The sequence below is a fragment of the Colias croceus genome, chromosome 1 (assembly GCF_905220415.1).
Source record: "Colias croceus chromosome 1, ilColCroc2.1".
Lineage (NCBI taxonomy): Eukaryota > Metazoa > Arthropoda > Insecta > Lepidoptera > Pieridae > Colias > Colias croceus.
In genome coordinates, this window is record NC_059537.1 from 6,907,392 (window position 1) to 6,932,004 (window position 24,613).

A 24,613-nucleotide genomic window follows, 5' to 3' on the forward strand; every position below is an offset into this window, starting at 1 on the left:
TGTTCAATTAATTTTCTATATCGACAATAAATATTTTTGACAAGATCAAGCACTTAAACACTTTTACATGTATGGTTTACAAAATTGACAATTTGATGTTAATTTACATAACTTTATTTCACCGTTTTTTATCACAAATACAGCTAACAAAACGTTTTAGGACTCTTCTAAGGAATTATAATAAATTAATCTTAATTATCTATTAAAAATTAGAGGTAGATGAAAGTTTTAGAAATGAGATTCTTAACAAGAATGAATACTGATAATGGTAATAGTAATATTTAAATATGCTGCTTTTTTACATTATGATTCAATAATTAGTTAGTAAAGAGAGCAGCTTTAAGTACATACAGTAATGTAACAAATTTTAACAATAATTTACACATCTCTAATAAAGCACCTAACACCTATAACTAAAGTCAGTCTATAACTCTTAAACGAGTCTTATAATACAAGTATACAAAAAGTACATAATGCTGGCCATACACCATACTTTCTATCGTCCAATCGGCATGACGCTGCAGCTTGATCCAATCTGCAGTTTGTCCATAGAGACCACACACACAACGTTTGAATTGTCCAATCGGCAGCAACGTTCAGTTGAAGCCATGGCGTCACCGGTGACAGACGACGATGTTTTAGCCGTTTTGGGCGTTTTATTCGTAAAAATGAAACAAAAAAAGGATTGTATGCCGGGAAGATTGTTGTTATATATATACCTTTTTAATGAGAAGTACCCAATGTGTTAAGTAATCTGGTACTTCATCTATCTCCCAAACAAATCTTATCCAAATCCGTAACCGTTGACATCTAAACATCCATATACGTTCATATTTATCGACCAAGCGAGCGAAGCGCCTATGCTTTATTTAGCTTGGACGAAAAATCTTGACCAGACTGAAGTGATGATCGCATACCGCCATACACGGTCCAATCGACATGATTCAATCGCAATGATCAAGCTAAAAGAATCGAAATTCGATTGTTCCGTCAAGTATAACTATCATGCCAAATAATGCCAATCTATTCCCACACACGGTCAGTTCTAACTGATCCAATCGGTAGCGTCATGCCGAATGGACGATAGGAAGTATGGTGTATGGCCACCATTATTCAAATGAGCATTGCATTTATACTGCTTTAAAATCTTAATACTAAAAAATACATTATGATGACATTCGTGAAGAAAGACCAATGATTATAAGGCACTTTTCTTAAATGCTCAAAAAATAAATAACTTTTCAAGAGAAGCTAACATTCTAGCAACTTTCAATGTACATTTTAATTTAGTACAATTGTTAATTTGTAATAAATACAGACCTTATTTGAGTCTATCAGTTAAATAAATACTAAAGCTACAGCTATAAGTGAAGTAATCATGTGGAATGCTAATTGATTTTCTTAATTTATTATTGTTGTCATAACTCACAAAAAGATTGTCATATTTCTTTTCACACAAGTAACTTCGACAATACTTCATAATACCTACTTGGTAACCACAATTGTCCGATTCACTGATAACACGAAAGGACAGAGCTGTTTATAGCTCGCCCTTTATTGAGTTCTATAAGAATATTATTTGGAGTACTCTCGGTTGCTGCGTCTGTGAGGAAAGGTCGTGGGAGCGAGACCGCGGGTTCGCAGGATGGGACGCGCGCGTGTGTCGTGACGGTGCAGTTTGCTTTTGATGATAACCCGTATGTGCATGTTTCGCTGAAGAACATATAACGGCATGCAAATATCTATCGTATCTGCACAAGTTTGAATCGCCACCACTAGCAAGATCCAAATATCCATTTCCTGTGTTTTCTGTTTTCACTTTATGATAAGTATGAGATTTTTCATTCACAGTATGAGATCTGTTTCGAATCTTCTGATATTTACTACTAATGTCGTCTTCATAGGCGGATGGATCGCTGGGCTTTCTGTAAAGAAAATCAAAGGATTAGATTATATCATCCAAACTAAGTATTAACATAATTATAGAAAACAATTTAAAAATATAATTTGAAAATATTTTTGTCATAAGATCATCCCTTTTTTATAATAATAGTGAAGCTGTACTGTAATTATACTTTTAAGCAAAATAATAGATACACATTGATACAGTCACAGATAAGAAGCCAATACATTTCCTTCAAATTTTTAAATGATAAAACATTTTTTGCGAGGTCTGAAAGTTTCGATATCATATTATTTTCTAACAAAAAATCTGCATATAAATACCTTGATGCTTGAAAACTCAGGTGATTTTTTTCCATATTGGCCTGAATGATTTCCAGTAATTCGCGCCTCTGTAGACTCCCCGAACGTTTCTTTGTATATTTGCGTTCTCGATGTTCTCTCCGCGGATGTCGGTGATGTCTCTGCCGTAAAATGGGTGCAGGCCTTTGCGGAGGGGGCTTTCGATCCGAACATGACGACTTTGATGACGCATCTTCCTCATGTGATAATCTTTCATGCTGTTCTTCCTCACTATGTTCGGCACAATCTGGGGGAGCGCTCGTGTTAACCGTTGCTTGTTCGCGTCGCCGTCTTCGTCTGGCGTCCCTTTTCTCCCTTTGACTGCGAGGTTGTCCATCTTCAGGGACTACTGTCAATCGTACTTGTATAGTTTTAGATCCATAATGAGGAACTGTGACAGACTTTCCAAGGGATTCATATATTGTGGATACAATTCCAGCTATATCCTGTAATGATAACATTTCCATTGTATTATTGCAGAAGAGATTCTTTACGATTTAGGTGCAACTTGCAAGAAATATAAGTAGTTTACATTACTTAATGAAAACAATGTGTGTTTGTTTGTAGTATTTAAATTCGATTTTGTGAGTACTTTAGCTGGTAAATCACATAAGGAAAAGGAGCATCTTCGTTATATTTTTTTATTTAGTTATTAGTATTACAGGGTATAAAAATATGTTCTAGATACATACATCTTTAGTCATCCGTCCATGCCCATCAAGATCATACAGCGTAAAGGAAAACTGTAGCGGTTGTTGTTTTGAAGATTGCGGATGTTGCAGCTCAACGTCACAAGTTAACTCCTAAAACAATAAAAACAGTGTTAACTAGACTGTGTCCATTTAAGTGCTGACCTCAGCGGTAAATTATTTGGACTATGATAGTTACCATGTTTAAAATATAGATAATCGACGGCGCCGAGAAACAACCGCATGTCGGCTGATGAGGACCGGCGCCCTTATCTTTAGCTTTAAAAGGAAACTAGTCGCGCCTTTACGATCTTTGATTATGAGACAAAAGCAAGCCGCCTGCCCGGAGACTGATACGACGTAAATAGATGATTCATCTCGCATTCAATAAACTGGATGTTCCGTGATGAATGGTAATTTTGTGTTCATTTAGTATTCATTATTTATTAAAAAATAATAATCCATGATAAATAGGTATTCTATTTATAATCCCATCCATGCCTTTACTGGGATATTGGATTTGTTCTAAGTAAATAAATTAATGGGTCAATAATCTTTAATACTGTTACCATAAATTCCTACGATTTTATATTATTCCCATTTAGTAACTAATAAAACAATAGGTATCATAAATTTAATTAAATAAATAAATTAATTAATTACCTCGAAGCGGAGTCTTGGCTGTTTATTTTCATTGCAGTCCGCATTCTGCACGGGCGATGATATTCTCTTTGAGCAAGGTTCAGAGTTCCTCACTGGTACTGGAGGCGGAGTGGCAGGCTGGAGGAGGGCGCGCGCTTCACTTGGCAACAAATCTGGAGGTGCCGAGCATTGGGAAGCGGCCCTCCCGACCAATTCCTCTGTATCCGTGCGCTCACTTTCTGTTCCAACTGAAAAGTAAATAATAAATACTATATTAGTTATGTGTAAAAACTAAAAAGCCATTCAATTTTACATAATCGTGTTACGTGTATCGTTACGAGACTATTTAACTTTATTTGAATTCATTAAATTCTTGTTGAAATTTTATTAAACCATGCACATAATATGAACTTCAAGATTCAGTTTAAATCATTACTTATTTATTTTTTTATAACTTAAGTAGGTATGCGTTGTTTACTCTTGAGTCTTGACAAAAAACTACAGAATTATAAGGAATTATCAAGTGTCATCGAAATCCGTTTCGCGTTTTTACTTAAAACAAGAACAAGAGCATCAAACATCCAACCTTCAAACTTTCACGTTTATAAGATTAGCAAAATACCTATAGCTAAATAAAAACTGCATCGCTATACGACCATGCGATCATGGGTACGCTACAATTGTTAATAGAATATCTCTTTTATAATATAATATACAGGTATACATGAATATACTAAAATTGTTAGAAAAACGGTCGGCTAAATACAAACGATTTTTATAAAGCGAGCGGGACGTGTTGTTAAGACGGCAGGCAGGGGCTCACAGGGCGGGCTTAGTTATTTCCTGGAAGGCCTTGCGAGCCCGGATCGACGTCGGTCCAATGCCTTAATACCCGAGTTTGCCAACGAACATCTGCCACTGATTTTATTTTTCTTATAACACCTTCTGATATTATACCTTCACTATATTCTACCTTTATAAAAGCACGTATAAAGAAAGAATAGTTAATAATTCTATTAGAGGAGGCAAATGATCGACGAAATCTATGCTGTTATTATAATTGCTGAAGAGTTTGTTTGCTTGAACGCGCTAATCTCGGGAACTACTGGTCCGATTTCAAAAATTCTTTGGGTGTTAGATAGCCCATTTATCGAGGAAGGTTATAAGACTAAGATCATCACGCTACGACCAACAGGAGTGGAGCCACGGGGGTTAAACCGCGCGGAGCAGCTAGTCATGGATATACAATAAACATCGTTTAATCTTCTAATATATAAAAATCAATGCCACTTTTCGTTGTAATTCCATAACTCGAGAACGGCTGAACCGATTTCGATAATTCTTTTTTTATTATATTCCTTGAAGTACGAGGATGGTTCTTATGTAGAGAAAACGTTAATATGTACCACGGGCGAAGCCGGGGCGGACCGCTAGTATTTATATATAAAAATCAGGAATTTTTTTTGCGGTGTCGTCAGTTAATTTTAAATCGTTATAGTACCGTTAATTTATTATTTAAATGTACATAATATATAATTAAATTATGTACATATTTAAATTCTTTCGAGAAAAATATGACGATGAAAGATTTGTTTGGCATACGCCATTTATTACTAGAAAATAATAAACAGTTACTTAAGCAGTTACTATTCAGTTTTCATTATCTTTCGACTAGCTATAAGATTTTGAATATAAAGTACCTATAATCACTGCGAACACATTCCAATTTATTTCTCAGAATGTTTTTGTTAAATTTAAAGTAACGTAAGCAACCGTAACCACTTCGTTATATTATTCGTATTTCAAACGCTATGAATGAATGTCTTTATTATCAGCCACGTTACAGCTGTAAATAGACACGCTGTCGGTAGTTACTATGCTGATTATACTATTGTTCCGTTATGGTGTCTACTCGCAAGCCATACGATACTCTTGTTCTGATTTATTAATTAGGCGTGACATACGTTCAACTAATTCCGGCCTATAAACATATCAAAAGAAACCGTCTGCTAAGCATATGGACAAACTACCTATTTAGTGAATTTACTAATCTTTGATATGGCGACTTCGTGGTGGTTTATTTTCTTAAAATGATCAATAAACTAAACTACCTTTAAAATTGTCAGAATTGGCCAAAATTTAAATGTGACCAACTTTCAAATAAAAAAATCATCATCAAATCATTTCTCTCGAGTCGAAAGTCCTGTGGTAACAAATACCTACCTAGTTACCCAAAAGAAAATATTATACCTAGGTACCTAGTTACTTAGTCGAATTCATTTTTATAAGCAGTTTATGAATATCCTGTCTATGTAGGAATGTAGGTACATATACTAGGTAATTATACACAAAGTACAAACATCCCAGAATAATCCAAAGTGATACAAATACTTCTTTTGCGGATTAAAATATTATAAGAGCTACATTTTGTTTTCCTATTCTATTTAGTTATTAAATATAATTATAGGTACTTAGGTACCTAAAAGTAACAAGAGTTTTAAAAAATTGCCTCTCATTGTAAAATTCTTAAAATATATCTTCAAGGACTTCATAATAGATCCCGTTATTGAACGTTATCCGTATTCAGGCTATTTCTGTATCTGTAAACTTATTAATCCAGATTCCCATGTAGGTACGGATCCTAATCTTATAAAAAGAAAGTCATGAAAACACTGAATTTTGGATTATCCGAATGAAAACGCTTTGTTCAAAATTTAGCATCGTTACGCTTGATATGCACATGTCATTAATTGGTAATGAATACGGCTAATGAATGTACGCGTTACCCATGCTCATGTCCTCATTATGGCGATATTAAAGTCATTGAGAGCGCCCCGTGTGAGCATTACATAATACCTAATATTAATTTAATAAAGAAAATTTAAAATGATGAGTGAAATAAAACTTACAGTATTTTAATAAAATTATCAATGGTGCAACCGAGCAAGCAAGCTTATTGTTATAAAAACATATTTTATTTGTACGTTTAGGCCGTTGAAAAATAACGTTGTAAAATGTAGAGACAACCGCACGCTAAGGGCACATTAAAATTATGCAACAAAAGCCGAACATCTCCGAAAAAGCGCTTTGTGTCTGCCGCTTACTATAAATTGTAGCAAGCTATACATCAACGTGGTATACATACTATTTGAAAAAAAAAAAAGTTTAAAGCATGGGGCGGAGAATTCTTTGATGTCAAATAAAAGGTATCATTGTCTCCGCTTCGGCGAGTGCTTTTAACTTTTCTCTTTGAAGTTAATCAAATGAGCGCGGCTCGGTTTGCATTCAAAACTATATTACAAACTTCACTTCAAGGGCTTGACGTATACAATATAGAACGCTATGAAACGAAAAATGTATCATCTTTTAATTGAAATAGAAACTAAATAGGACGAGATCAAAGGGAGATCAGACTACTTTGATGTTTAAGATGAATAAAGCATTTCAAGAGCGGAAGTTTCATTATTTTTATGTATTGCTAGATAAAAACATGCCTCATTACTAGGTTTTTAATATGAAAATATAAAGAAATTGTATGTCTTCGTAATACGAGTGTTTAATTTTTTTTTAATGGAGCACAGCTTATTGAAGCTTTTGAAGAGTTCCGCTTTTATTTGAATTTTTATTAAAACGTGCTCACATTATCACATAGCCGATAGCGCATACCTAGTTCAAATCACTTCCATATTTAAAAAGTTAACTTTTATATTAAAATCAAATAATTATCGCCAAAATTCCCTTAAATATCAAATTGATAATAATGAAAAGAAAGAAGTGGGATAAAATATAAAATTTGTTGTTACCTAGGTACATTACTTCTACAGTCTACTTCTGATTTAAACGATGGAGATATTACTAATTTAGAACAGATACAGATATTATAAATTTACCAAGTACCTACTAATATTAACAAAAACTCAATTCAGCAGTAGCTACATGTAACTCATTTAATTATAATTAAGGATTTAAACGTAAAAATGACTGAAAACATTAAGATGAGATCAGCTGTTTTTGTACGACGCGATGCGTCGAGTAAATAAACATTACATCGCATGCGTTTGTGATACATTGTTAATACCTACCTATCCTCAGTTTTAAAAATAACATGTCTCTTATTTCATTTATAATTTTTTATAGATATAATCATATTATTTTAGTTGTAGCTATCAATGTGTAACCACGAATGACGAACCATCTTTCAACAATTAGGTACTAATATTCAGTTTAAATATGAAAATTAAATTTTATGTCAGTTTATGTTTTATTATAAATATTTTAGGGACTAGCCGAACTTCGATAAATACGATAATTAAGTTTAGTATAATAATTATGTAAATTCCTGTAAACCTATTAAACTAAATATAAAATAGCGTATAAACTATAAGACCTTAGCGTTTAATTAGCTGTTATTTAAATATGTATAAAGGATATTATGTAGTTACTCGTACAGTAATTTCATTGAAGTAAAAGTAGGTACTCACTGCTAAATTTCTTATATCCATTTCTAAACTTGTTGCGCCACCACTTGACGAAGTGGTGCGCCATGGGGGCGTCCGCCGCGGGTGCCGAAGCTCTCAACGTTTCGTAGCACGTCATGCGCTGCGCTCACGCACACATCACGTACACATCAAAAGCGCCGCCGTTTTGTTATTACACTAAATATTTGTAACCACAGTCACTATAATCATTCACCACACTGAGTAAATCAGATTTCCTTGTCAACACGTAAACAGACCTCGTGACCCAGTTGTACGCGTGAATGTCGGGCACGCGCGACGAGAACACAACCACCTCTCACGCTGTTTATCAAGTGACTGACTGATGGATGGAAGAAGGGAAGGGGCGACCGCGGAATAGTGCGGGCAGGCGCGGTGCGACCGAACGGCCCGGTGCTTAGGTTCCGTACGCTCATATTATTCTGTGATAATCTGCTCAACTAATAGGTAGGTACCTACTATCTTCAAAGCATAATTTGATTATTTTATTAGTTCCTAAAGAAATATGCTAATGCTTATTTTAATCAGTGCCTAATGTATACAGCTCTTAGATATTTCTTTTTTTTCTAAACCAACAAGTTTTTCTTAGACTTTTATTTAACCGTAGGTAGTTAGGTAGGTACAAAAATTATATTCAGAATTTAATTTACTGAGAAATTTAATACTTAACACAATAATTTTATTGATTGTGTTGTGTCTTTGTTGTGTTGTGATAATAATTAATAATTATTTTTAGTTATTTTTTTTATTTTTATGCCGGTAATTGTTTATCCCAGGCGGACCCTATTCGATAACCAGACATGGACTCACAAAATATAACAACACCTTTACAATATACTTAAAAATTAAGAATAAAAGCTTAAGCTTTTTTTCGTGTTATTTAAATATTAAATAACTAAGTAGGTAGGTATATTATTATGAAGTAAATAAAAGCATTTCGGTAAGTTTTAAGGAATAAAAACTGTGGAATAAACATATAATAATTAAATTAAAGGTACCTAGTACCTACCTACTTTGACAACATTCTTTAATAACCGATCCGATTATAGGTACATATTGTATAATCCGATTAAGATTTAAAACTCGTCTAAAGTGAGTGAAACTATTCCCTGAAATGATAAGATAGATTATATTCTGGGATTATATTTTAAGCATTTCATCTGAAAATTTTAGAAATAGGTAAACTAGGTACCTGCACTACCTAACTAACTAACCTAATTTAATATATAAACATTTTATTTATGTTAGGTACACCTATATTCCTCAAGCTAAGCGTTATGAATAATTGTTGAACAGCTTACGAGTTACGACATACAATTTTTTCGTTTTAATTTTCATAAAAATTTTGAGCAATCATAGAAATGATTATTGTTAGAAGTAGCAAATCTTTCTTAATTTGAAGAATATCTTTCTAGGCCAAAGAAAGTATAGTAAATGTATAGGGCAAAGATAGAAGAGGGCGCACGCGCATACTACAGGTCCGCTACACTGCCAGCCTCCGAGCGGTCGACGACCCTCGCACGACCATTATAAAAAAGATAATATTGTAGGCAGATACCTAGTCGTACTAAGGAGTGACGTAACTGTTTTCGAGATTTACTCAAATTGATGTGAGTTTAAAATAAACACACGAAACTTTGAACTGTGGTCATCATTGAAGTAGATGTAATTGCTAGAAAAGCAGCTCTAAGCTAACACGTAGATTCAGGTAGCAGTTGCCTTATTTGCGTCGGAGTGAGAACACATTTACAAAATAAACAACAAATCTAAGACTCCGGCTAATCGTTTCAGTAAACAAACCTATGTAGGTATTATATGTACATTAACGAGAACAAAGTTTCGTTTCGGTAACTGCTTAACTCTTTATTGTACAAAATAAGAACTTGGAACAAATTTTAAGTTGTTATTTTAAAATCAAAATAAACTGCAGATAACGACATGTTTAAATATTATACACATGGCAATCTCATAAAATTATGATTTTGTAACTCAGATCCGGCAGCGCAGCTTTGATTTCCATTTCACTTTCGTATAATACATAGGTTTAGGTAGTGACATTACACAAAATACTTACCTACTATGTTCCGGTGTTCGATGATCAAAATGTTCATGTATTAAACAATTTGCCAATATTATCAATATTTGTGAATACATATGTAAAATACATGAAGCAATTTAATTAAGATAAAGAGAAAATGTACAAATTACTTTGTTTTATAGAACAGACAAGCGGCGCCTCGCTGGTCCGGTTGCGTCGGAGCTCGGACGCTATGCACGGTTTCAAATTAGAATTTTACGATCTCTTCGTGTTAGGTTTATTGTCGACGATTTATCTGCGACCGAGATGAGATCGTATTCCAAAAATGACTTATAACAAACACTGCATGTAATAAAAATTCTAAGGATATTCCTTGATTGAACGTGATTGAACCTTTAATTATTCGATTGCTTACCGTTCCTGATTATAGTAACTTTTGTCTTCTATTCATGAAATAGTTAGAATGTCGTCTTAATTTTTATTTTTTTCTAATAACATGACGTCACATCTAGTATAATAGTAAATAAAAAGTGTAGGTAACTAGTGAAGTACATAATAGTACTATATGTAGGTATAAATTATTTAAGTTGATCTAAAAATTTCACGAGTTTCGTATAAAAATGTTAATAACCCACAAACAGAATAGAAAAACAATGACGTCATACTTATTCGTCCTAACCCTTTAAAACTTTACCTAGAAAAATATTCGTGCTATTCGAGTAATGGGTTCACCGTTCAACCTGGGTGGCATTTTTGAAGTTCGGGCAAAAGCGTTGTGGCTGCCACCTTGTATATAATCGATAAACATCCGTGGGTATTGAGTTTTCTACAAAACGTAAAACCGTGATCCATTGTAATTGGATCTGACATTTACATCTGTCGTCGTATTGCGCAGTCCTTCCCCGAAGGATACCGGCTCAGGCTGCTATGTCATTTACGTAACAATACATCTACCTATTTGTTTATATTAATAAATACAATCAATAATAATTATTGTTCTACCAGTTAATATCAAGGACTAACTAATTTCACCTATATGTAGGTATATCACTCATTTAAGCTTCTTAAAAATCAATTTAATCTACCTAAATAGATATATCAAGATAGCTCTAGCAAATGATAGAGCTATCTTGAAAGTTTTAAACGAGCAGGAATTTAATTCAAAATATTTACAGTAATTATGAAAATGTTTTTTCAATATAAATAAAAGGAGTGTGAATTAAAGAATTTTGGTGTAAATACGTAGGTGAGTGGGCAATGCCCACGCAGGAGAAGTGGAGCGACCGCAGCAGCTGGCCGCACGCCAGCTAACTGAATAGCAGAAATAAAACGCCACTATCAACATTCCAGACCATTTCGTATGATTATCTTTTTGTTTTGATATGTTATGTTAAATCGTACAATACTTATGTCTATTCGTTAATTGGCTGTATATCACTTTCGAATCGTATGGATTATTTCTTAGTTTCGTAATAGTAACTGAGTAAAATTGTTAAGTTTATAACTAGACATTATATAAATTTAAAGGAGCAGCAAGTTTTTTTTTCAATACAATGAAAATTTTTACAATTGTTTACAATACTTGCAACATAATAATATTATGAAAATTAGATGAGCTTCACTCATCAGCTAGTCATTCAGGTCAAGAGATATCGACGAACTTCAATGATGGGGTTGGTTGCAGCGAGCAAAGTATTAGCATAGGGTTACCATTTACAGAAGATTTTATTTGAAAAGTCTTCATTCAATACCATAATCGAAAAAAAAAAGTTTTGTTACGTCTTTAGGCTTCAAATGAAACTCACAAAGATAATACATATTTCAGAAAATCTGTCACGGTCATTTTCGTATTGATGCCACCGCAATCTCATACCTCCATACTTACCTACATATATCTACAAGTGTGCTATGAAGATTAATTTGTTATGAAACGTTTAATCAATCTTGCAGAATTGATTATAAAAACATTCGTGTTTAGAATGTTTCGCATTTTTTGGAAAAAAATTGCAATAAAGTATCTACACAAATGAAAAAAAAAATTATAATGACAGCCCTACAATAAAAGTTTAAACACAATATGAAATGAACGTGAAATGAACTATAATAAAATTGACTGGCGTTGCGTAACTTACTAGTTAAAAAAAGTATCGTTTTTATTCTAAGCACAACATTAAAATGAAGTTGACTTGAAGATGCTTATGACTAAACTGCTGTACCTAATCTATACATATAATAAATCTGTAGAAGGGTCAATTCTGTACATTGAAAATATTGAAAAAATAAATAGCAGGGGGTGTTACTGGATCGATACCAAACTCAAATATGTGATTAAAAAAATTTTTGTCTGTCTGTCTGTCTGTCTGTCTGTCTGTCTGTCTGTATGTTCAGGCATCACGTGAAAAGTAACGGTTCGATTTCGATGAAACTTGGTATAATTATTATACCTTATTATCCTGGGCATAAAATAGGATACTTTTTATCCCGGAAAAATACGTAGAAAAAAATAAATCTTAATTTTTCCGCGCGGACGGAGTCGCGGGCGGAAGCTAGTAAATAATAAGAGATCATCAAAAAGGCGCTATCTGGCAACCGCTAAATATTTAATTGTTCTCTTGCCCTCTCGAATTTCTCGGAAGTGCAGTGTGCCCGACAGCACATCCGACAGTTGTGAAAATAATATATATAGGTACTTTATATAGCCGTAACTCATAACGATCAACTAAGCGATCAACGGATATAGGTATAATATGATCAGTTTAGGTAGTTATTCTTGTTATGTAACTTGTCGGAAGCAGATAAGTCTAAGTATATACTTATGGACATTCTGAACACTTTCTCATAGCCATAATTATTATTTTAATCCGTGGCCGGTGGTAAGGCGGTACATCAAAGCGGTAATAATGTACGATTACCCTCCCTTGCTCAGTTCGCGGCGAGAATGTTTCGTTTTACTTCAAAACCAGTTTTGAACATGTCGGAGCATCTTAAAAGCGATTGCGTTCTAATAGCCACCTAGTTTGATTATTTCCTTTACATAATGAACCTTCATTATTACTCTAATATAACAAGAATAAAAGGAAGTAACTACCTACCTAGGTACTTACTTTTTTTTTGTTGGTTGCTTAGGAGTTACTAGATACTTCTACAAAAAACAGGAAAAAAATTCACCGGACAAAGAAAGTACAAAAATTGAGCTAATTCATATATTTTTTTATTCAGTTCTATCTCTTCTTTATAAATCGTATTGTAGATTTCTTAACAGATCAATGAACTTAACGGCCATGCCACGGCATGTTAATTCCTACGGGTTTCCATAGACCCCATAGTCTTTTTCTCAAGGGGCTGTTATGTGTCGGCAAAGTATCAAAGGGATTTGAATGATATCAATAGATTTGTGCTACCGCGCGACCCTTTGTCGGCATCGGCTTTGCCACTAGATATGTGACAACGACGTTCATGTCGGCAATTTGTTGCAGATATAAAGCTTTAGATCAAACGTTCCGAAACTAGTTTTGGAGACACGTGCTATTATAGTTTCTAGCACGCTTCGCAAAATTGACAATTATATAACTTCTAGCTATGAAGATAAAGAATATCATCATTCATCATTCTTTTGGCTACGCGGGCGAAGCCGCTCGCGCTTGTGGAAATCTAGTAAGTTAGGTATATGGCACATAAATTAATAATTAGAAGGTGCTTGTATTAAATATTTACGTTTAGAATTGTGGTTTCGTTACGTTATTAGTACCTATAAAATGGAAATTATAATTTTTGTGTTACAATACATACGTTACAAAACGTATACAGCTAATACCTATACCATATACCTAATTGGGCGAATTGTTTCTTAAACTGGCGGCATTTTAATTAAATTATTAAATGTATAAAGTTCCAATCTTGTTTATAAAGGGGTTGATTCTTTTTCTGTCGGAGGCCATAAAAGTGCTATGTATATCTATAAAACAGATAAGATACAAACTGTTAAATGTATCCAAAAATAGGGGCGTGGGCTCTCCGGCTGCGCCCGCGCCGAGCGGTGATACTTATCTCGGATCTTTTGATGTTTCCGCTTTTATGGCAAGACCGCCTATCTCGTATTTGAAACACGTAAGGTAAAAATGTAAAATCTTATTTATATCATTCCATAAAGCCTTAAAATGGCAATATTGCGTTTTTAAAAAAGCGCAGTAGGTAAATCATATCTTTCTGTGGAACGTAAACAAATGCGAATGAATACCTAACCATTCTTACAGTGAACAATGTTAAATGTAGATTGCGACGTAAAGCGTGGCTTATGAAAAAGTTGAAATAAAGCTCGGAATAGCAAACTGTGCCTAAAAGTTCTGCTATAGACATCAAAAGAAGTTGCGCTGTTGTCCTGGAATATTAAAAGCTATTGTGATATTTTTCATTTAAGCATTTGTGTGTAAGTTTAGTAATTTCGTATCTGCCGCGGGTAGCCGCTGCACGCAGATACTATCTCTGTATAACGTGGTATCGCGGAGCGCGCTGAATGCCGAGACCGGTCAGTACGGGCCAGGCGTGTAACGTGTTGCGCGCCATCAAATTAATTACGTCTATATTTTATCCCTTTGTCGGCTACCGCTCGCAAGTCGCCAACGTTTTTCTAACTACGAATTTTAACTTCACAATCTCTGCGGCTCATTAAGGCGATAAAATATAAAGCCGTACAATGCATTTAAAAGATAATTTAATACAAAAACTAAAAGGTCCAAACTTTAGTTATTTTATATTATAGAAAAGTTACAGCTAGGTACCTATTGATTATTAAGACTTTACTACAAGTTACAACTATACTACGTATCATACTAGGTATGACCGTAAGTTCCTATCCTAAACAGGTGTCTAGAGTTCGACTTTAGATTAGACACTTATAAGAATTGTTCGTACTTATCTAGCCGCTGACCCCGACTTCGCAAAAGTTGAACCGGGATTACAAAAAAAATGCCTATAACAATCACAAATAATGTGGTTTCTATTGGTACCTAGGTAAAATATAATATTTTAAAATCAGCTTAGCTAATTAGCCTCTATAACCTCACAAACTTTAGCAGCTATTTCTTTATAGACAAATAAAAGACATACACTTACTAAGTGGGTATTACAAGTTGCTCGATAGATGATAGCTCTTTGTATGTAGGTAGGTATACATAAAGTTTCAGCGTAGGCTTCTATATCAAATTACATTAATTTTGCATTCTTCGTTTATAGTGTCAGACTGTAGGTCCTAAGTATTAACTTATACGTAGTTACTAGTTACCTACCTACTTTATCTGCAACTTAAGCCTCACTCTTACTACAAAATCCTACTATCTAGTACCTACCTACTTACAATGAATTTATAAAATTCGTTCACAATATTATATTGAGCATAAAATGTTATGAACGTAAATGAACTCATTATAGTGTTAAGTATTAGTATTAATAAGCCACATGCGCGTTATGATGAATAGGTATAGAAGTAATAATATGATTTACGTTATTTTTTGTGAGCATGTATAAAAAGTGTCCAAATTGACTATTTCGAGGCGTGCCCCGCGGCCGCGGCGGCGGCAGTCAAAGGCTTCATCGTGATCAAAGCGCCGACAGAAAATAGCCGCCGCTTTGATCTCGCCGCACGAAGTGCAAATTATGTTGTAAAGACAGTGAGTGGCGCGCCCGACAAGAGGTACCCCGGTAATTAATTCAATTCAATGTAGCTTGTAAGCTGTAGGGTCATTCGTAGGCTCATAGCTTATTTAACATTAAGAAAATGATAACAATCAACACTAAAATTATTGTTATTTGGGGTCAAATAGTTGAGTGCGTGCGTTACTTGCGACGTACAACTAGAAGTCAAGGATTTGATCTCTGATAGAGGCTAAAAAATAATCTCGGTCCGACACTGACACCGATGACTGACCATCTAAGAACACACGTTTTAACTTTTACCTCACAAGGCACAAATTAAATAAATTGGTGCAAAATATTTTAGATAGCAAATAAATTGTAGGTAGAATGTAGACTGCAGGCCGTGACTGTTACATTTAACCTATACACTCATTCTAACTAAGCTAGGATAAAACAAGGTAATTATGGTAAGTAGGTATTTTAAATTAGTGTTAGGTCACGGAATCGAACGGTACCTAACGTAAAACATTCTTTTTTACCATACATATAATAGGCATGCAATGAGTTACTAAATTTTAATGTAATTTCAGCTTACCTACCTTTTAATGGCAATTTAACTTTCAATTATGCGGAAGAAACATTATTTGGAGGGACTACGCTTCGCAAGAGCAATGCTATTTCATTCGAGCAATTTATGGCCATTATACACTGGTCGTTTGTAAACAATAACCGGTTCAAAGAGGTAGATTCTCTTTGAGCGTATTTTGCGCGCCGACCGCGACGGGCGATGCATTGCTGCCACAATCCGCCGTTTCGACCGGTACACAGGCCACAGGCGGCCACACGAAACGAACCATAGATATCGTTATTGTGAATGTGGAAGGGCCGCTACGGGGAACGGGAGGATCGAGAATCGAGAGCCGCGTGCGTCGACCCTTGCGGCTTTGATCTCACCGCGCGCGTCGTCGACACGGTGCGGCAAAGGTCCGACGATGCCGCTCTCCAGTTACCACGCACACGGTCACACTCACACCTGCTGCTTATGGGCAATCTCATCAACGGCGTTGTTAGCGTTATTGGCAAAAATAATGAAGATGTATTCGATGATTCAGATAATAAAAAATTATTCGCTAGACACATGGGGAGTAAAATTAAAAATATTTAAGCTTCAACAATATCTAAAGCTCAAGTCGGCTAAGTTATTCAATTATCTTCATTATTCCGTTACAAAAGTAGGTACTAATAAACAAAAGTAAGGTATAACTACTAGTAGGTAAGTATGGTATTAATATTATATATTATCTGTGGTATAACAACTAACTACACCCTCAATTCACATTTATAATATGCTTCTACACATAATATATACAAAACTACAATATGTGAACGAAGCCGCCATCAGATTAGAAGCAGGTATAAATAAATACGAGACAAGCGACAAGAAATCGTCAAGACTCAAGAGTACTCGGAAGCGCTATTTCCGACATTCTGAGAAGATTCAACTTATATTCAGACAAAAATACCAAAGGTGTCTTGTATGCATAAACATATTATTACTTATTACATTGTATGATATGTACTTATGCAACATTAATGCACTTAGTAGGTACACCTCTATTAGCAAATGGCGTATACTAACATTATCAAGTGTTTTGCTGCATACTACGGATAAAATATGAGTAAGTATGTTCTCAAAATTTAGTATAAACCATACTGAACTGAAAGATCTATTTGAAAGCAAAATAAATAAATAAATAAATAGAATCCATTTGTACTCTCTTAAATTCGAAATGCCTGAATCGGATCAATTTGACGGTTCTTTAAACAACATAGTCTAGGCCTGTGATCTAGGCCGATGAACTCATCCTTCAAAGTAAAATTATGTTTAACAGCAATTTTTAAGCAAATTAAAGAAAAAAATGTTAAATAAGTAGTAACAGATTAAAAATAAGGCTAAATTATCTTTATTTACAGGACGTCCTGAATCCTGATTCACATAATCTATCCTAGTATTATACAGAATCTGATTACTGATCAGCAGTTTTTGCATATACCTACGATAATTTTATTAATAACATTACCGCCTTAGAGTATATATTACAAGCATTTATATACTCTAAGATTACCACAGAATATTCCCAACCTACATCTAATATCTGATTACGAACATTATAAAATTGAATAGACAGTATCTATAGGTCCTATAGACTGTAGATCAGGAAAATTTACTTTGCTGATCAAAAATTTAACTGCTATTCTGGAAATAATATTTTATTCATGAAGTCTGAGAAGTGGAAACCTAAAGTAAATTACAATCAACTCAACGCTAATATCCGCTGGAAAATGGAAGAAGCAGGAGCACGCAAAACTCAATGTTCAATATTGAAAATCGAAATCTCGTTACACTAGGACAAATTCGTTTAACGTTAAAATGTTTTGCTTTCTTTGAGATAATTTATTTTCTCCTAAGTAATGCGGCGTTTTCGATAAAATTGGTATTTGTGATTCAATATCCCAAAACATCTACTACTTAGGATAAATATAATACTATTAAAATAGAACTAGTGTTCTACTTAGATTTCGCTTACATTTAGAAATACTTAATACCTATTTATAACACAAAATCCTTCAGATAATATAAATTATAATAGAACTACCTGCTATGAATTAAATATGTAGTTCTTGATTTGAAAGCAATCTCTGCCCCACATGTCTAATTTTGGTATGTCCCTATTGTTTAGATACTTTATCAAAGCTACCCCTGGTGTTACACAGGCGAGCTAAGAACCCGGATCTCTTTATTTGTTATGTTTTTTCTTTCTTGACAAGAACGCCGCTTCGGTATCGCTCTTTATCTATCAACTTGTGTAAATAGAGCCGAGAATCATTGCTATAGCGTAAATAAAAGAAGAAATATTATCGGCCTAATGTAAACCTTAGAGGAATTATCACGGACACTTGTAAATAATCTGGAGAGAATAACTTCTTATTTCTAGTGGGTCTCTATATGCTTTCTTATTTCACAAATTTATTATAGTTAAATTAATTTATTTCCCAGGTTAGCTGTTTGCTTACATTTTTAATTCGTACCTACGGTTTTCAAAAAATTCTGCGGACGATGTTGCCTACAGAAGCCTACAGATGTAGTTTTTTTAACTGAGTAGGTAAGTAATGTGGTCTTCATTTCTGTTTTTAACACACACTTTGTGTATATAGATAGGTAATATAAATAAGGATATTATTTATAATTTACCTAGTCAATAATTCCCGTCAAATAGAATTAAATGCTTCCCAATCCTTTTGGTAGTTAGGTACTTAAATTTACTTGAATTTTCCGAAGAATTTTATTAAAGGCTAATTCGGGTAAAAGTCACGTCTAGTTTGGTTTAGTTTATTGAAGAGGACACTCACCAAGATTTGAAGGCGACGTAATGGCGCCATAGGGTGGAGGCAAACCCTTGGAGTATAATTTTATTTACCTAACTTTTCCATTAGGGCAGGAAATTACAGTCGTGAGGGTCCGTATGTGTGTAACATAAATACTTACAATAGAAACTAAATTAAATTCTTTTATTATCTAGCTTTTATTATTATAGTTCTTACTTTTCTCATAACTGAAATAGCGTTTGCGCTACGGAAGTGTGCCTGATCCCGATTCAATTCAATGCGAAATCAGAGTGCTATTCAACGAGAAAGGGCTCGATTTCCGATCCAATCTATGACAATTCATATTCGTTGAAGTAAAAAAAAGCAATTGCAGTTTTTATTGATGTTGTGACAAGAGAACGCTGAGAACGAACCAGATAACATGATTCCGTCGAAAATCTCATCCTGTTCTTTACATTTATTAGCGCCGCTAGTGAGTACATTCGCGTCCGGTTGTACGCTCTATATAATCAATTCTGTCTAAATATTGATGTTTTTTCACTTCCTTTTTATTATACTGCACGCAAAAGGTGGATTTTGTTGACGTGTAATCGATACTGAACCCCTTATAGTGCGTAGGCACTATAAAAATGAATCGAGTTGCAACGGAACAGTTGCAGGTGATATTAAAGCTATTAGTGTAACTATTTAGGATCTTTGGTATTTAGTGTTAATTTTTATATATTTTTTTGGTTAACATGTTTGTGTAAAAACATCTATTAATTTTTATGAAAGTAAATGTAGCTGGAAATATTTTACTGCAAACTTTTTTAGAATAGTATAGGACATAGGTAATAATTTACCACCTCATTACAAGTTTTTTGAAGAGTTTTCCTTCTTTGACGCTATTTTACCTTATTACACCTCATCAGTCAAGTTTTTTTTGTAAGATCTCCTATTCGACTGATAAAATATTTAAGTTTTGATGCAACACTTTATAAGTCTCCAACTGTATAAAATAGTACCAACAATAAAAAAATTAATTAAGTTTTACTGGAATCTCACCCAGGTAAGTTCGTACAATTCTTAAGAACAATAAATACGTTCTTTAAAATCTGTATATTTTGTTCTGGGATATTTAAGAGCCTTTAAACGAATCGTAACAGTCGGTGCATTGTCAAATGAAACGAAGCGAACGATAATGGAATTTCTGAGAACAACCCTTGTGTATCGGGGCTCGCCGCTGTGTGCGGAGGGTGCAATGTGCACGAGGCGGGGTTCGAGCCATCCATCACGCCACGGGGGTGCAATTAGACGAAGTATATGTGCTGACACGCCGCGCCGCCGACGCGCATACGCCACGTCACCATCTCTTGATTTGCTTAAAATCTCATCAAATTAAAATATACCTACTACTTTTGCTTTTACCACTTTTACCACAGACTTTTACTGTATATACCTACTGTATTGTGAATACCAGGTACTTTTTGTTTTTAAATTCAAAATATGTATAAAGTACAGAATTAACTACTACAACCCTAGGTGCATGTTTTACAATTACAGTGTCGCAGGACGCAGAATTGCATGTCACTTGTAGTACTGTATACTTACTAGTTCGCGATGCGTCCTTATGAATAAGTAGTCCATGTGCTTACTGTTTATTATGAGTTCAATGTATAATTACTTGATAAATAGACTTAAAAATATCACAATCTATCAAATTTATATAATGTATTAGGTATATATAATTAATATTATTAATACGATCAGTTTTGGATAGGTATAAGATATAAAATCAGAATTAATATTCCATCAATACTGCAATGAAAGCAGAATATTGATTACATATCAAATTAATGACTCGGAAAGTTTATCCCGGAAATAACTGAATTTAAGTCGTTTTGGTTCTGTAATATTGTTGTCAAGTGATTTAAAGCAAATAGACTTCAGAAGTTTAGAGTATGGACCCTTACCATTTGTCGATACGAGGCATTAAAAATCGTTAGACGATAATGTCAGTCAAATCGATTAGCGTGGACGGTGAAGCGTTAAAGGAACGAAACCCCGTCAGAGGTAGCTACCGCTGCCGCCGATTGTTCGTCGATAAGGTACAAAGCTGTTTTTGATTTATGTAAGCTAAAATGTGACTACTGCATACGCGGTATTCCACTTCAACGTAGGTAGGAAGGAAATTATTTAAAGCTGTGTAGATTTCTACTAGTTGTTTGCATTTTTCTGGTATTGAAACAAATTTGTTAATAATAAATAGAGAGAGAGAGTAGTTCTGTATCCATAAGACGATTAAGGAGATAATACATACATTCTTAATATACAATAAGGTAAGGTGGGGTAAGACAATCATAGGGGGAAGACTATCACAGTGTATTATCTCGATAAGCACAGCTTCTTTCTCTAGTTTGTTATGCTGGTAAAGTAGGAAATACTCAAGAAGTTCTCGGCTCAAAACACAGATGTCGCTACTTAACGTAAAAAATGTGAACATGAGCTAAGCATGAGATATTTCTAAGTTGACATTTGAGGAGGCAAAACACGAGGTCAGCGTGTAGTGATTAGAATAGAATTTTCGAGGGTAAAAGTGGTGAATTTGGAACGTTACATACGTGAATATAATTGCAATAACACTAGCTTTAAAGTAATGATATTGGTCCCACGTAAAACCAAAGAAATTGATCAAAACAAATACATAACCTCTAAATCGCGAGGTGGGGTAAGACTATAATTCGACCTGGGGCTAGACTAACATATGGCAGTCTTGCCCCTTGTCAGATGTTGTAAACATTTTTATCTATGGTAGGTAAAGGTACTTATTTAGGCCTATGTCCAGCAGTGGACTGATACAGGCTGATGATGATGATGACTTATTGTAACAAACTGGTTTGACGTTTGGATGGTTGCTAATATTGCTCTTTCTGCATATAAACAATTAATTAAAAAAAAATATCCTCAAAAATATTTATTACATTGGAAGAAAATAACTTCTAAGTTTTTAAAAATTATTTACGTAATTATTCTTTAATTTTAAGTTTAAGTACTTAATTGATTTTCTTAAATATATTCAAAGACGTAATAAAACGTTGATTTTATTTCTTTATTATCTAATCTTTTAATGAGGTCAACTTATGTTCTGTCTGATATTTAAAAATTCTGACTTTTTTTGATAATTTTATTACAGGATTTCCCGGGTTCTACACTATTTAGTCATATGTTAGTCTTCCCCCAAATAAAGAAAAAAAGGTTCTACACCCCTAATTTTTATCATATGTTAGTCTTCCCCCAAATAAAGAAAAAACGGAATAAGTGGTAAACTAAACCTTATTCTGTAACACAAAACAGTGTAGTCTAAGTGACAACTGTAATGTAACGGTTTTTTCGACAGAAGTTAAGAAAGTATGTTATAAATCAAAGAATAAAAACAGTGTTAGTCTTACCCCGTTTAGTGGGGCAAGACTATCAGTTCACATAGTCTATAGATTTCATTTAATAAATCGGCTTCCAGTATACTTGCGTGAAAATTAAAAGATTTGTATAAAAGTGTAAAGAAATCTTAATTTAGTGTTATTTTTCATTTAACAGTAAGATGTGAAATTTCAGTGTAAGAAGCGATCTTTCATTTCTAACAACAAACTATGTTAGTCTTACCCCACCTTACCTTAGGTATAAGTAGCAATTTTTCGATTAACCTCGCTGTATAATAATTGTACCTATAATGCTGATCTAATGCTGATCTAATGCTGATGAAATATACCTATATATAGGTATGTTCCACATTGTATCAGATTACTGTATCGTACAGACTTATATTCGTGTGTGGATTAGGGATTACTCATAGCATGAATCAAAGTACCTACCTACTTACATAAAAAAAATCTGAGCTTTGCTATAGACTTCCGATGTCAGTAAGAAACTAATTATCACTAATTGGTAAATCTCAGTGGTAGTTTTATTCCAAAAAATCACAAAATAAAACAACTCATCAAAAAATTGTAGTTATAACCGTCAATTTATTTAAATAACTTACGTTATGTTCATGGTACGTACTAACTTTGTTGTGGTTTGAAGTTAGCAACTTAGTTGTTCCACAGCCAGATTTTGAAACATACGATTATGTAAATGAGGTGGGCAACGGCACTGTGGCGGGCGAAGCTCAAAGGAGCCGCACTCGTCGTGCTTTAAACACCCAACCAGCTTAAAAGCTCATTTGTTATAGAAAGTTATTATTTTTACACTAAAAAGTTTGAGTTGTTATGAAATTATGCTATGTACCTGCTATTATAGGTATACGTACATATTATGTATTTTGATATACCTAAAGATGTTTTGTTTCATAATAGCACTAGCTTAGCGTTCGCGTCTGTTGGCTCGGATATAGGTACCTATTTCGCGATAACGCGCATGTTGCATCTTCATTATATTATGTAGTTCAGGATACATCGCCCATTTTTGCAAGTGACTACTATCAAGCTAATTTTCCGTTTGTAGCTTTATTTTGATGAGACGCCCAATAATTTCGTGTACGAAAGTCTCGATTGTGGTAGCTAACAGAGATAACAAGGATAAAAAATTTTGATTTGATGGTTCTCAAATATTTATTACGAACTGAATTTTTTTTTGTTCAATCTCAAGATAATTACCTATAGTTGCTAATTGCTATATAGGTATTTATACATAACTATTGATACTATAAAACTGAAGAGTTTGTTTGAATGTAGGGATGACTACCTTTTTAATTATTATGTACTAGGTTTCGGGTTCCGCCCGCGGCTTCGCCCGCGCAGTCAAAAAAAAAAACCCGCGTAGTTCCCGTTCCCGCGGGATTTCCGGGATTGCGTTATTTTCCCGGAATAAAAAGTAGCCTATGTCCTTTCTCGGGTATCAGAATATCTCCATACCAAATTTCATGAAAATTGGTTCATTAGTTTAGGCGTGATTGTGTAACAGACAGACAAACAGAGTTACTTTCGCATTTATTATATTAGTATGGATGTACTGTATGTTTAACAAATATTTCTTCATCCCGAGCTTTTTATTTTATAACTAGCTGTTGCCCGCGACTTCGTCCGCGATTAGGTCGTTTTTCGTCATTCGTTGTTTAAAAAAAATACGTGACACTTTATTTTAAAATTTTCTTAATTATTGTCTCTTATAAAATTTAACTACATTAAAATTGAACACTCTGATAATAAAATCTTAAAATCTGAAGAAAACATGAATGTGGTTTAAATTCTACATTACTTAGTATCAAATAATAATCTAAATTAAATGTAGATTAACAGTTTGAGCACACCATTATAGAATATGTACCTAAGTATTAAATTACGTTAGTTTACATAGTAACTTTACTAAAAACACGATGACTATCTTTCGCGCTCGATACCACAAACTAAGCATGTTTGTGGTAGGTACGTGGCCCGCGTCACTTGACCCCCATCTGGATCCATGATGATGATTCCATCCTGAAGATGATTCTGAAGATGATTCTGAAGATG

General features: G+C 34.0%; 1 protein-coding gene across 1 annotated transcript; it reads right to left on the reverse strand.

Annotated features, from left to right (window-relative positions):
* Nucleotides 1-2: 2 nt before the first annotated feature.
* LOC123699329 (protein naked cuticle homolog) lies at nt 3-8,398 on the reverse strand. The gene is made up of 5 exons (XM_045646291.1): nt 8,057-8,398; nt 3,597-3,823; nt 2,937-3,047; nt 2,227-2,690; nt 3-1,925 (listed from the first exon to the last, which is right to left on the reverse strand). The coding sequence occupies exons 1-5, from the start codon at nt 8,169-8,171 to the stop codon at nt 1,565-1,567; spliced, it is 1,278 nt and encodes a 425-aa protein (XP_045502247.1). The 5' UTR covers nt 8,172-8,398; the 3' UTR covers nt 3-1,564.
* Between the last annotated feature and the right edge of the window lie 16,215 nt (nt 8,399-24,613).